This window comes from Nylanderia fulva, unplaced genomic scaffold, assembly GCF_048542155.1.
Source record: "Nylanderia fulva isolate GAGA-0341 unplaced genomic scaffold, ASM4854215v1 Scaffold11, whole genome shotgun sequence".
NCBI classification, from domain to species: Eukaryota; Metazoa; Arthropoda; class Insecta; order Hymenoptera; family Formicidae; genus Nylanderia; species Nylanderia fulva.
In genome coordinates, this window is record NW_028189302.1 from 5,064,749 (window position 1) to 5,078,765 (window position 14,017).

Consider the following 14,017-nt stretch of genomic DNA (forward strand, 5'->3'; position numbering starts at 1 on the left):
GACGACCATCGATTCGACGCGGTTCCATTCGAAGAAAGAATAAAAAAAAACCAACATGTTTGCTCAATAATATTAAAGAATATTCCGCCTGTTTGATCAAATTAATTGCTGTGCAAAAGAAATAAGCTAAAAAACAAATGACAATTTTTTTGAAATTGCATGTAATGATGCAATTTTATTTGACACTCTTTTTTATCATAAAATTTATCGATGAATTCATTCTTACGTTTTATTCTTTATATTGACGCATTTTTTTTCTCAAATTGTATTTCTTTATTTAGAAAATGCATGCATGAATATTAATCATTCGCGGAAATTTATCGATTTATGCCACGTTATCCGGAGACGACTCGGAGAGCTTGATGAAATTCAACGAATAATCGATAATGGATCATTGACGCAGTTCGAAGGTTCATTAATTCCGCAGACGAATCATTTGCACCAATCATCATTCTCGATGTGTATGGGCTCTCTCGATTCAAGGATGGTCACGCATACACGTCACAAACACGCACGCAACAAGAAAGGGGTGCACGACCGCAGGATTTTATCGCATCGATATATACCTATAACTGATCAAGCACAAAAGGCGATTGGAATCTAAATCAAGATGAGACAGAGAAAAAGAGAAAGAGAACATAAGTACGAGAGAAGTGATGCCACCATAGACTTTTCCATGGAAACCGAAGGAGCATTCGAAAATCATCGCCATAGGGATAGAATCGCAAGGACGAGGATGGGGCAGAGACCCTCAGACATTGTGGATGTGCATTTGGCGGGATTTGGTCGCCCGAACAGCAGTACTGTCTGGCATCGATCGACCCCAGTCGGGGCGAGGTTTTGCCGGTTAAGAGAGACAGACCGGGGAGAGAATAAACGGGAGGAAGAGAGAGAGAGAAGACGGAAGGGCGAACGGAGAGTTGAACGTAGGGTATGGCGGCGGAGGGCGAGCCTACCCCAACCTCTTCTCGACGAAGCGAGGCGCGTATAGTATCGACGATCTCTACTACTACCAAACGTACTCTCTGACGGTGCTACCCTACGTCATCCCTCCTACGTATCTCCTCTTATCCCGCCTGTCTGCCTGCAATTCCCAGCAGCCGCCCTTAGCGTCGCGTCGTCTCCTCGCCCTCTTGGGCCACTGTCTGCGGGATATTTTTAAGGAAAATTGCCCGACCCTCCTTCCATTCCTTTCTCTCTCTCTCTCTCTCTCGTGTCCTTCGCTACCCGCCAACCTGTCTGCTCGCCTCCCGTCGTCTTTCTCTCTCTATCTCGCTCTTTCTCGTCTCCTCCCTTTCGGCGACGATTCTTGTGCGCGCGACCCTTCCTTCCCTTCGCCTGATCCTTTTCTCCGTCCACCCCGAGAGCGTCTGTTCTTCCTTCGCCTCGGGAGCAGCTCTTCTCGTCTCCTGGAAAATCCTCTTCTTCGTTTTTCCTTCCCTTTCCTCCGTCTACTTCTCCGCGCCACGTTTCACCGAGGATATCGGAGTAGCTTCTCGAAGAATTCCCGACATTCTGATGCCCTTCCGTGATTCTCCGTCTGTCGGATTATGAAATTGCGAGCGAGAAAGACACTTGGCGATTGATCTTCCGTGTATTCCTGCGCAGGCAAGTTTCGTTAAAGAAAAGAGTAATGAATGACGATCAGAAAGAATGTACTTCGTATATATTACCCCCGATGAACAATAATGTTTCTCGGTAGCGTCGAGAATCGTTCGTCACGCTTCGCAGGCTGCCTTCGTAGCTGGACGAAGAAAGGATCCGGCGAAAGGATCAGACGCGATCCAAGGATCTCCGTTTGCCTGCCTTTTTCCCTGATCCTATCCTCTCCGACGCGACATAAAGCGCGATATAAACGCCCGAGTAAGAGAGGGACCCGTCTGTCTACTTATTATATTATATATGCTGGACGGTTCTCCTTCCATCTCTTCAGGGTCCAAACCGCTCTGGTCTTGCGAAGGGCGCAGGTACGTCGGCCCGACTTCTTCTCTCTGTCCTTTCCTCCCTTAATCTTCTTCCCTCGACTTCTTCGTCGTCCACTTGTCTCCTTCCTTGTCTCGTCCTTCGTGGCCCTTCTTCTCGCTCCACCGCTCTCTATGCATTATTCAGGATATATAACGCGCTGAGCCGTCCGTGACGGGCTAACTGGCGCACCGGAAGTTAGGCAAATGAGCCCTGAGCGACCGCGGATCGTCGCGTTTCCACGGAAACCACGTCCGCCGATTTTTCACGCTCTTTCCTACCCGAAGTGGAAACATCCTGTCGACGTTTCCCAGCTATTTCGGAATCTCGCGATTCGAAGACGCACGACTGATCCTTTCGCGAAAATACCTCGACAGATATTCTTTTGTCGTACGATAACATGGTCTTTTGTACAAATTGTGAACTCTTTTTCAATCTACGAATACATTTTTTGGTCAATTAATGTGATCGATCGAAAGTTCGTTTATTATGCATCGCAACCGTATTGAAGTAAATAAATAACGAACGTGTAATTAATTTATAGTTGTAATCGAGTGTCGAGTGTATACGCTTTATTTTCCTATCTGTCGCTATCTGGCGAAGGATTGAATTTCATCGAACTCCCACGTCGAAGAGATATCCGTCATTTTCTTTCTCTCTCTCTCTCTCCGGGACAGGTATCTCGGTTGCTGCACCGAGGAAAAATAATATCGCGTTGTACTTGCGTTTCAAATGCAAGTGCGCATAGTAGACTCGCAAATATTGCTTCGGCTCAAATTTACTCAGATAGCGCGCAAGCTACGGTGTCAAACGCATCGAGCGAATTAAAATTCACGCACGTCGAGGTCGAAGAAGAAAAGTCTCTGTCGTCTCACTCGCAAAAAGATCTACAATAATATATATATATATATAATAGTAATCAATAATAATAGACAAATAGGAAAAGTGCTTTACACTATATCTAGATTTTTATTAATATATAATAATTTTTTGTAAGTGCTGTATATATTTCTTTTAATTATTATATAATAAAAGATATATAAAAAATATAAAAAATAAATATATTTTCTAACTTTTTTACGTGTTTCGTACGTTTTGATAGCCTTCCCGCGGTCTTCCGTGACGAACTTGCATATAGCACTTTCACAGAACCCACCCCGATTTCTCCTCGCTTCTGTAGCCGCGTGAATCGTAAAGTTTTTCAACACAACAGTGCGCGGCAGAGTATTGCCATCGATGTTCGACATGCGTGTCTCGCTGTCAGTCCATCGTTCTCTTATTTTTTTCTCTCCCCTTCTCTCTGTCCTCGCGCCGGTTGTACCGTCTACAATACCTGCGTAAGAGGATACGCTAACGTCTCGTTTACTCGAGACTCTCGCTGCGTTCTCTTCCTAGCCGTCTCGAATACCCGGACCGTCTGGCCAAAGCCACTGTGGAACCCGAGCTATGACTCGGTCCACTCGTTGGCCTTTTCCGGTTGAACATCGCAAAGTGTAACGATATTATTTTTTTAAATAAAGATAAAAAGGAATTGATTGACTGACACTGGCTAAGGTGAAAAATCTTTTATTAAAAAGACACAACGTGATTAACAGCCTGAAGAGGACCCAATTCGGGGTCAAAACGTTGTTTTTTTTTTTTTAATAAAAGATTTTTCACCTTAGCCAGTGTCGGTCAATCAATTCCTTTTTATCTTTATTTCAAAATTTCAACTGGCAATCGGATCACTTTTTTATTATTTTTTTTCACAAGCGAATCGCGAAGGTTACACAGCGACTCGATTCGATACTTGTTGATTAGAAAGGACTGCCGAAATTTTGCTCGGCGTCGCGTCCTCGGTCAACGCGAAACGATGCAAGGACTTCAGGATCGGAAAACGGAGCTATCTGGGGTCCTACCGGTCCTCGGAACCGGTTTCGTGCGAGTGACACGCGTTTCTCCTTTTCGGGTTATCCGAAGAAGCACGGTTTTTAAATATAGTCGGCGTCTTATTAAAAGCCAACAGTTGTTGTTATTGACTTTCAAGGAAAATATAAAATCGTGCGAGAAATTATTTATTGTAGATTCTAATATTTATATATTTATTATATTAAAACTAAGCAGGCTTTTAATTATTCTTTTGCATTTTTATTTTATATGGAATATGAAATTAATAAAGTCGACGTATTTGTAATGCGTTTTGTCTGTCAGTAATTCTAGAAAGAAACTTCTTCGTATACCTTAAAAGATTGAATCATTTTTTTATTTAATCGCCTCGATAGTTTTCTGTCGCTTATTTTTGCACTAACATTATTAATACATATATTAGCTATTTCTGCAATCGCGAAAAAACGCAGAAGAATGAGAGCGAAACGCAATCTCGAAGAGTCTTGGAATGGCATAAGAATAGCTCTTCATGTCTCAATAAACACGCGGCGGAAGCGTTCACGCCTCAATCCGACCCTCTTAATTTCTGCTCGGCTGCCTTGGAATTGATGAAATAAATTCCGTATCACGCGAGAAGAGAGAAAGAAAGAGAGAGATGGAGGCGACACACAAAGGTGCACGAAGGAAGGCGGCAAAAATCTCCTCTCGTCTCCCGCGCGCAAGAGTCGATAATCCAAACGACGACGGATCCGCGGGAAGCGTCGTCCAAGGTGAAGAGCGCGATTTATTCAAGTTCAACGCCGGGAATCTCCCGCCCCGGGGGTCGACGACCGCGACGCTCGAGGTCAACGACCGCGTTAGCCCGGACGGGGAGGGTCAACGACCGTCTCGTTCAAGGCCAATGTCCGAATCATCGGAGGTCAAGCTGCGGGAGGAAACTTTTACGACGGGGGATATCGAAGCTTACGATCTGAACGATTCTGTGAGCTACTTTGAGGAATTCTCCTCTTCTAGTCCGCGTACTTCCGAACGGCCCCATAAAAGCTGCGACGGGATGGGAGAAAGAAAGAAGGGAAACATTTCTAATTGGCTATATGCATATGTACGGAAATATAGAGGGTATATACCTACTTCGGACTCTCAATGTGTCGTTGGTTTCAGTGTCCAGCAGACTCGATGAAAAAAATTTCCTGGTTTTTTCAGATTCTCCAAGACCAGAAATTTATTTTTTCCCTGACTTTTTAGTATTATTTTTTCCAAATATATATTTGTATGATAAATTAATTAAATGTTAAATCATGAAATCCTTGAGATATTTTTGAAAGTAAAGGTTCGAAAGTTAACAACACAGAAAATTAGCGTGCTGGGAGTCGAGGGAAAGTTTATATTAATTTAATAAAAAATTTCAAATTATTGAGACAAATGTAGAATAACGTGAAAAAATCCAGATGAATAGTCAAATTCCCTGACAATGTCCGGTTTTCCAGATTTCCCTGACCGCTAGACACCCTGAATTTATACACTCCGTGTTTCGATCGTTATACGTAACATTTTCCGCAGGTTTCGCATATATTTTCTCTTCCGTAGTCTCGTTACTCGACAAGACTTCCATTTTATACTCGGCAGCATATCAAAATAATTAAACGATCTCCCAGATTGTGGGAAGAGAAAAGTGTAAACCGTCTAAACGCAGTTACATACGTTAAGACTGAGAAATTTCTTCGGGGCGTTTTTTATTTTCCACGAACAGCTGTATAAACATTATCCTATACACGCTGACAGCCCACAAGATTCAGGGAGGAAGATGAACAGAGCTCACGGTAATTCACAGACGTCGCGACGATGACGACGGATGCCATATCCCGGTTAATCCACATCTATACGACGCTCGTGCGGTCGCGCGTAAATCCACTTCCGGTGTCGGAGCACGAGCTGACTCGCGATTTCCGGCCTCTCGTTGGGCTTCTGCCTCTGAAGAGGAAAGAGGAATATAGGAAGAGGTAAAAACTGAGCGCGAACGCCAGCGTTATCCTGGAAGATCCCGGGAGATCCCGGGGCTTCAGGGTGGTGGCCGCTTCGCAGCCACGTCAGGGTGCGAGGCGCCGACATTGCGGTTTAATGCGGCAACGACGACGGCGACGAGGAGGACGGAAAAGCGAGAAGAGAGAGAGAGAGAGAGAGGGATGAAATTCGACGCGGAGAAACGCGAGTAGGGAACGAGGTTGAAACCGGTCGGGGGAACCTTAGTCGTCGGTAGTTCAAAGACGAGCCAACACTTGGAAATTCAATATCGACGCAATATTCGCGATCAGCGCGGTGTCGTCTACGAGAAAAATGATCGAAATCACACGGTACCTCGATAGAAGCTCAAAATCCTAAGGTCACGTATCGGTATGTGGATACGTCGATACTTTGCGCAGTATTGTGGATGTCCTGGAGGTAGGACGAAGAAACGAACAAATCTATGTGAAAATTATGCGCATAAGATCGAGGAAAGCGCGTATAAGAAGACAAGAGACACCTATGGTACGAGGAAAAAAGAAACATGCGTGAGCGATCGCGTCGAAGGCGTCCTCGGAAATCGTGCGAATGCAAAGCAGGATACGAAGACGGATCGTATATAGGGAAGGGATAGAGTAGTAGCGTGCTAAGACGAGGAAGCGTGTTAAGACGAGCCGAAGGACAGAATCCAGGGGAATCGGAAGGACGACGACGACGACGTGGTAGGAGCGACGGAGACGAGACTAGAGAATGCAAAGACACGGTGGAAAGTAAACGGGAAGAAGAAGAAGAGAGAGAGAAGGAGTAGGAGGAAATAATAACGACCCCGACGACGACGACGACGTCGCAGTGCCGCATCGGGTCGTCAACCTTTCTGCGGCAGGCGACGCCCTCCTTCCCCTCCTGCGCCGACATCACCCTCCGCGACCATCGGCAACCCCCTTCTGCAGCTACCACCACCTCCATCACAACCACCGCCATCGGCCAACCGCCTAAACCACCCGGCTATCCTCCTCCTTCTCTTCCTCCACCTGGTGTGCTGAAGCGCATGCATAGCGTACGCAGGGCCACCCTTGTCCTCTCCTCTTCTCTCGCTCCCTCTCGTACCTTTCATCCCTCGTATCCCGGCCGTCGCCGCCGCCGCCACCACCACCACCAACGCCGGCGTTACCCTGCGACCGTCTGGCCAGGGTCGGGGTCATTGAACGTCTATAAAGATTTTGACTTCGCGCCGCCGCCGCTGCGGATGCAGGAAGCGAGTTACGCCCTTTTATACAGAGTGTAACATAATTTGCCGGCCGTCCGTATACCCGACGGAAAAGATGCGTCCAGAGAGATCAGTGTGCCCTTATATTAATACCCCGGAACGAGAGCCAATGTCAATCTATTTTCATAGATAAAAGGATTCGTGAATGTGTATGTATTAATGTATGATTTACATCGTATCGTCCTGAATTCGAGAGATATTAATACGATAAGGGTGTACGCAATTGTGTTCCCAATTAAGTTATCCTATCGATCGAAGTGATTTAATTATATATGTACCGAGAATAGGGAAGATCGAGTTCCCTCAACCCTTGATATTTTCTTTTGTATTATTATAATGTCGCACCGTATACTTGTGTCGTTACATGTATTTCTAGTGTTATACTAGATATTTATAGACATTCCTGTGTATTTATATACATAGCATCTCGATTGAAATAAATACAGCATTTCAAGAAGATGAGATATAGATTGCCTATATATAGGAGCAAGTGGCTCCTGCAGCTCATGGGATTTACGAAAGAGCTCACGTACACCATGATATAATTTCGAACGAAGGAATTACTTTGGGAACTTAACTGAATATTTCAGGACGGGACACGCCCTCTTTTACGCGAGACGTAACGCAATTTGACACCCTCGACAGTAACGATAAAGACTAGCTGTTTCATGCAATTTGTGCTATCAAAGTCGTGCGTTCGCAACCTAAATCTTCGATCGACCGTATATCGAGTGAACTCGCGTGATGGGCCATAAGTTTTAAGGCACGATCGCGACGGACATCATTAATCATTACAGATCTTTTAATCGAGTCGATAACAATTTTTCTGCTTTCTTACAACCTGGTTCTTAAATTTGTCAGAAAAAAACGTCCATCAGAAACATTAATTGAAAACGAAATAATCAAAGAATAACGTTATTCCGCTTTAATTGCATTATTTTTTAATATCTTTTGATCAATTTCTAATCGGCTAATTACTCGAAGAGTATTTCAAGCGCATTATTTTCGCGCTGAGAAAAAATCGTCTCCATTCATCGGCGATGAACGAAATAAGAGTCGATTGAAAGAAAAGCACACAAAGTTTAACAAAGCGATCCACTTGTCAAGACGTTGATGTAACAATTTGCAGAACAGATAAGCCTTTCCCTCATCTCTCTAGCTCCGCATTCTTCTCGGCAGCTTTTTACAGATAGAGAAAGAGAGAGAGGGAAAAAAAGAGAAAAAACAACAAGCGATATAAAAGGGTTTCCGAGACGAAGAAGAGCCGATTCCGCGTGAGAGGCGAAAAGACAAAGGAATTAAGGAACGCGAGAAGGTTTAAGTCGAATCCGTTGGAAATTTTCGAGTTTTCGAGAGATAGAGAGATAGAAAGAGAGAGAGAGAGAGAGAGATAACCACGGGGTGGTTAAGAATCGAGGATGCGTCTTGCCAGCGCCAGGGTCAGAGGTCGTTGAACGTCGGTAAAGATTTCGACTCCCGGCGAAATACCGTGTTCCGCGCATTCCACCCTCGCTCGAGGCAACGCGGGTGTGTGCGTACGGTCTGGCGGATTGATGGAGAAAGGTCAGAGATACGAGAGACACTCCACGGAGGCGCACCCCCGTTCGCGTAATCCGCATGCACGCTACGCGGATGTCATTACAAAAGCGACTGGTTGTTAAGCTGCGAAAGGAATCGCGTATTGCGTATAGACGGATGGATCAGCTCGTCGACTGCGTCGAGGGCTTCGGGACTTTGTATGAATGGCTATTATTAGGAATGGTATCTCATCCAGTTGCGATTTCGGCACTCGAATGATAATAACGATACAGAATTGTAAATATCTCTTTTAACAATTTTATTTTATATTCTCACTCGTAATAAAAATTAATATCGAATGATAATAACGATACAGAATTGTAAATATCTCTTTTAACAATTTTATTTTATATTTTCACTCGTAATCATCTCACTCGTAATGAAAATTAATATGACGATTCATTAGATCGATTAATGTAGATGATAAAAAGATGATGAATTTTGAGAAATAAAAGAATTCTTCATAGTACTAAAATGGCAACTGACAAAAAATCAATCGACGTAATACGACATTTGAAATATAATATCTTGAAAATATGTATCTTGATATTTCGTAAGTTTAAAAAAATATCGCAATCTAACAGATCCAATTGCGATACATATGGATCAATCGACAAATTCTTTCGAGCAATATACGATATCACATATCGTACATGTATTTCTCAATAAATATTTCGCTGCTACTTTTGCGTGAAGTAACAGAACGTAAAGTTCATTGAATTTACGCATGAGTACTTTAGGGGTGAATATAGATGGGCGCATAATTGGTGGTAATACGAGAAAAAGAGAGAAACAAGGTACTCACTTTGCTAAAGTAGCCGACGGTGTGGCAGCCTTCGGAATCGCCGATTGTCATGACGTAAAACAGGAAAGGCTCGACGTCATAGTACAACGTTTTATGATCCAGAAAGAATTTGGCCAGCAAACAGAGATTCTGACAATACTGTTTATACCGCTTACCATCCACTTCCCACACTCCTATCTTGTCCTTTCTGTAAAAAAGACGAACATATGTAATTTAGACTGTCGTTTTAGATTTTAGATTATTCAAGTTGTGATAAAATATTACATAATTCTCTTTATTTTGTTAGTAAAAATTTTGAAAAGTTTCAAAAGATAAATTTTTTGTTAATTTATTAATTCTATCAACAATATATTTGTCAATATATCTGTTATTGTTTTACCTTTGCAAATAAGAACTTTCATAAAAGGAACACGATACCGGTAAAGTGTATTTACCTGTACACTTCGTGTCCTGGTGGATGTTTCCATAAACATTTCTCTCTGTGTCTCCTCAACACTTGACGACTCTTCGCGTACCTCAGGCAATATTCGCAAAGGTAAAGTTTCGGAGCACGACTGTACTCCTCAGGATATGGGCTTTGATACCAAACTTCCATTTCCCATTTCCCCATTTCGACGACTCGTGTGCCACCGCCATTTCTACCTTCGCCATCATAGTCCAATTCTTTTAATTCCTTTTCCTTAAATATAAAAAAACATATATGTAGAGAAAAATAGAATGCTTATATGATTTGAAAAAAATGCTAATTAAATTACACGATATTATTTTAATACACTGTAATATTATTTTGCAAAATATATATATATATATAGCCATAGTATATATATTAGTATTCAATAGAATAATAGTAAATATATATTTTGTATCAACTAAGATGAAACTGAATACTTACGATTTTCTCGCTGGCTATCGCTTGGGCTTCCATAAACAGTTTCAGGTCATAATCAGGCGTGAGATTGGTCAACCGAGGTTGTCTGTCTTTCTCGTTTCCCTGTAATTCACCGCCGCTGTCGCTTTCGTTACCGTCACCAGTGCTACCCTTCCACTTGTTTCTCATCTCTCGCACTTTAAGTTGATAATTGCGTTGCTCAGTAGTTTGATGAACACCCTTAGGTTTCTTAGCTAAATTCGTTACAGCTTTCTTGCGTTCATCCTCTCGCTTTTTTCTCTCTTTATAAAATTCTCTGAAAAAACCAAGACCGTTCTTCTTTTCGTACGATAAATATAAAGTATGATATTTCTTTGAATAGCTCAATTCTATTCTTAATTATTATTAACATAATTTAATTTCATTTTTGACAACTTACACGCAAGCTTGTGGAGTGGTATTGTGATATAGTGGACACGCCTCCAGGGTGAAGTGCGAGTCGAGTTTTCCAGAGAGATGACCCCGCGAGTCGCAAGATGCCAGCGGACATTCACGCTCCTTCGTAGTAGCTCGTGCTCGATTGTAAGGAGCCTGATTTGTTCTTGTACTAGTATTAGAGGCGCTATTCTGCGTCGATCTCCCGGCTCCGGAGGAGGCTTGTCTGGCTGCAGCGGACGGTCCGGCTCGTTTAACAGGCGATTTACTCGTACTCCTCTTGCTCTCGGCTACTCTTGACAGATCACACCGAGTTAGCGCAATCTGTAGGATACGCTTACACGCTACCGTTTCCATACCTGAGAACCATACTGCCACCATAAGCAAAAAAGAAAGCGTATCTGCATCTTAGGACAACTTTGCTTTGATCTTTATTCACGAAATATTTGTGTATTATCGACTCTCGAAATACTGTACAATTTAAAATACGCATACATTTTCAATCCATTTTATATCCAAAAGCGCAAATACTGCTTTTTTTTGTGTTAAGGAGGCAGCATAGATTTCCAAATCCATTGCTCAAAGAAAATACATCTACTCTTTCCGATTCGAATGCCACCTCAAGAAAGGAAATATTTATTTTATAATAATGTCTTACTATATATGAGTGGCGATATTAACTCGAACTAAACAAATACAATTCGAGTTTCTCTAAATACATTGAAATTCGCGGGGAAAGAGTTCAGATCGCAGGATAGAGATATTACAAACTACAGTAAAAAACATCAAATCAGTCAAGTGTAAATTAGTTATTACACTTTGATTACCTGTGTCAGATTCGGAATCGCTGACTGCTTTCGTTTGTAGCTGAAGCAATTTACTTCCTTTGCGCGTTTGCAGCTTTCGCTTGCCTTTCGGTACTGTTTTTGAAACCGATGCTCCTTCGTCCTCTTTTTCACTCGCAGATGCATCTCCGTCATCGTCGCTCTTTACAGCGCCTATTCATGCACAAAATAATCCTTTTTGTTTTCTTTAAATATTATATGGCGATACATCAATTAAAAAACTATATATTAGCTTACCTTGTCGTTTAGTAACAGTTTTTTGCGATTTTACCGGAGCGACTGCCGCCGATGGTCTCTTAGGTGGCACGGTTGCTATAGCATTCGTATTGCTAGGCTGTGTTTCCTTCTTTTTCGGTTGAGGTTGAGAGCTGGTGACGCTTTCAGATGATTCCGAATCAGTGCTGCTGTCTGTACTACCGGAAGATGCTGAGCCACCGGAGCTCTTTGAGCTCGCGGAACTGTCCGATTTCTGCGATTGTTGCGTGAGTTTTGCGACTGTAAATAATATTATATATATCAGAAACTTCATTATACACGTTTTTCAAAACTTATATTAAAACAATTCAAAACATGCGTATCTCGATAATATAATTATTTACCAAGTTGCCTTGTTGTTGCAGGTTTTTGCTTGGTATCATTTAATTTTGCTTTAGCCGGAGGATTCTTGGTACATTTTGCGGAACCGCTCGTTGGTTTGACTGTGTTAACTTTCGTCAAGATACCACTGTCACTTTCGCTACTATTTTCTGGACTAAATATACTTTTCTTCTTTAACTTCTTCTGAACCGGTTCCGTTGCCTTTCCAGATTTCTCGGGAGATTTGCCATTGGCACTCGTGGCACCTGAAAAATTATCAATCATGTATTATTTCAGAAAAAATGGATAGCAATATATAATTTCTTATAAAATATAGAATAATAATTAAAGTTAAATAGCATATAAACACACCGACAAATTTGTTGGGCTTGCTATTAACAGGTTTTAAAGCAGCTGTGGCTTTATGCTGCCCTACTGATGTTGGTACTGGTTTCGTGGGAGATCTTTTAACAACTGGTGCTACGGTAGCAGTGGCTTTTGGTTTAGCTGGTGGTTTTCTCTTTTGCGGTGATTTTGCTTTGCTGGGTGATTCTTCAGATTCAGAGGAGTATACTGGTCTAGGCTTCTGCGGCTGTCTGTCTTTATTTTTATTATCCAAAGGTGGCACGAAAACTGTTTCAGCTTTGGATTTGACATGGCGAGTGACTGGAAATGGTGCTTTCTTCTTGGTTCTTTCTGTATCGGATGCTTTCTGACTATTGGCGGAACTACTGGAATTCTCCGAATCGGATGAGCTAGATTCGCTGCCTGAACTCGATGAGCTACTCGAGGAAGAACCCGAGCTGGACGATGATGTAGATTCCGAACTGGTTGTCTACAAAAGGATTTTGTATATTTTATATATATATATTATATATAATAATATATTATATGTTAAATATAATATATATATTTTATTATATATAATATATATATATATATAATATTTGATAAGTATAATATATATATATTATACTATATATATATATATATATACATATATAATATATTGTATATTAATATTATATATTGTATATTTAAGACAAAACGTGGTTAACAAACAAGTCAATTAAGTAATTCACTCATCAGATAACATAGTTATACTTCCTCTTACATTCCGTACTTAAAATGAAACAAATGCACAATGAAATTTTGAAGGAAAAAGCGGACGGAAAATATAATGCAGAAAGAACGGGTGATTCGAACAAACGGCCATTATTTAACGATAATGCGAATGAAGCTAATCGCAAAGTTGAACGAAAGAGTTGCAAACTTCAGGCCATAACCTTTAAATGTACTTGCCTTCCGTTTGGGTGTCATTTTCGCGATGTTATCTTTCAGTGAGCCGACCAACGATGCCAAGTATCATCTCCGCCAAAATTCTTCTGAATTTCCTCGAATCTTCACCCGCGTGAATCACTTTGTGTCTTCGTTACATTACAAAAACATTATTTACCGAGCAACACAGCCGTAAACGGAGCAGATATATTCGTGGTGTGTAGGTGTAGACTCTATAGTACGTGCTAGTTTTCTCTTTACTAGTACCTAGTATTAGAAGAAAAAAATATTTCTCTCAGATATTTTATTGCGATACAAATAAACGCAGCTTCTGAAAAGTATTTCCATTTTTTATTTATGAATTCATACAGTAAAATTGGAAATTCTTGTGAATAAAAAACATGTGCAGTCAATGTTTTTGATTATGATACTATATAGGAATGCCTGACAAAGACAGCGATCCATTCAATACATATGTATCCTTTTCTACGAACCACTCTCCCGCCATTAAAAGAAATTCCAATGTAGAGTTCAAT

The 14,017-nt window shown here is 41.5% G+C and overlaps 1 protein-coding gene across 5 annotated transcripts in view; it reads right to left on the bottom strand.

Annotated features, from left to right (window-relative positions):
- chm (lysine acetyltransferase chameau) overlaps positions 1-13,840 on the bottom strand; it is a 33,875-nt gene extending 20,035 nt beyond the window's left edge. The window contains exons 1-10 of one of the 5 annotated variants that reach the window (XM_029310230.2): positions 13,506-13,836; positions 12,576-13,038; positions 12,227-12,469; positions 11,865-12,122; positions 11,610-11,780; positions 10,787-11,072; positions 10,372-10,663; positions 9,914-10,158; positions 9,480-9,666; positions 5,602-5,799 (exon numbers count right to left, since the gene is read on the bottom strand). In XM_029310230.2, coding sequence (XP_029166063.1) covers positions 5,695-5,799; positions 9,480-9,666; positions 9,914-10,158; positions 10,372-10,663; positions 10,787-11,072; positions 11,610-11,780; positions 11,865-12,122; positions 12,227-12,469; positions 12,576-13,038; positions 13,506-13,523 — 2,268 coding nt within the window. In that variant the 5' untranslated portion in view covers positions 13,524-13,836 and the 3' untranslated portion in view covers positions 5,602-5,694. Of the gene's footprint in view, positions 1-5,601; positions 5,800-8,957; positions 9,667-9,913; positions 10,159-10,371; positions 10,664-10,786; positions 11,142-11,609; positions 11,781-11,864; positions 12,123-12,226; positions 12,470-12,575; positions 13,039-13,505 lie in introns of those variants that run through there. The other 4 variants (XM_029310228.2, XM_029310229.2, XM_085487021.1 and 1 more) reach the window with 4 other exon arrangements.
- Positions 13,841-14,017: the final 177 nt, after the last annotated feature.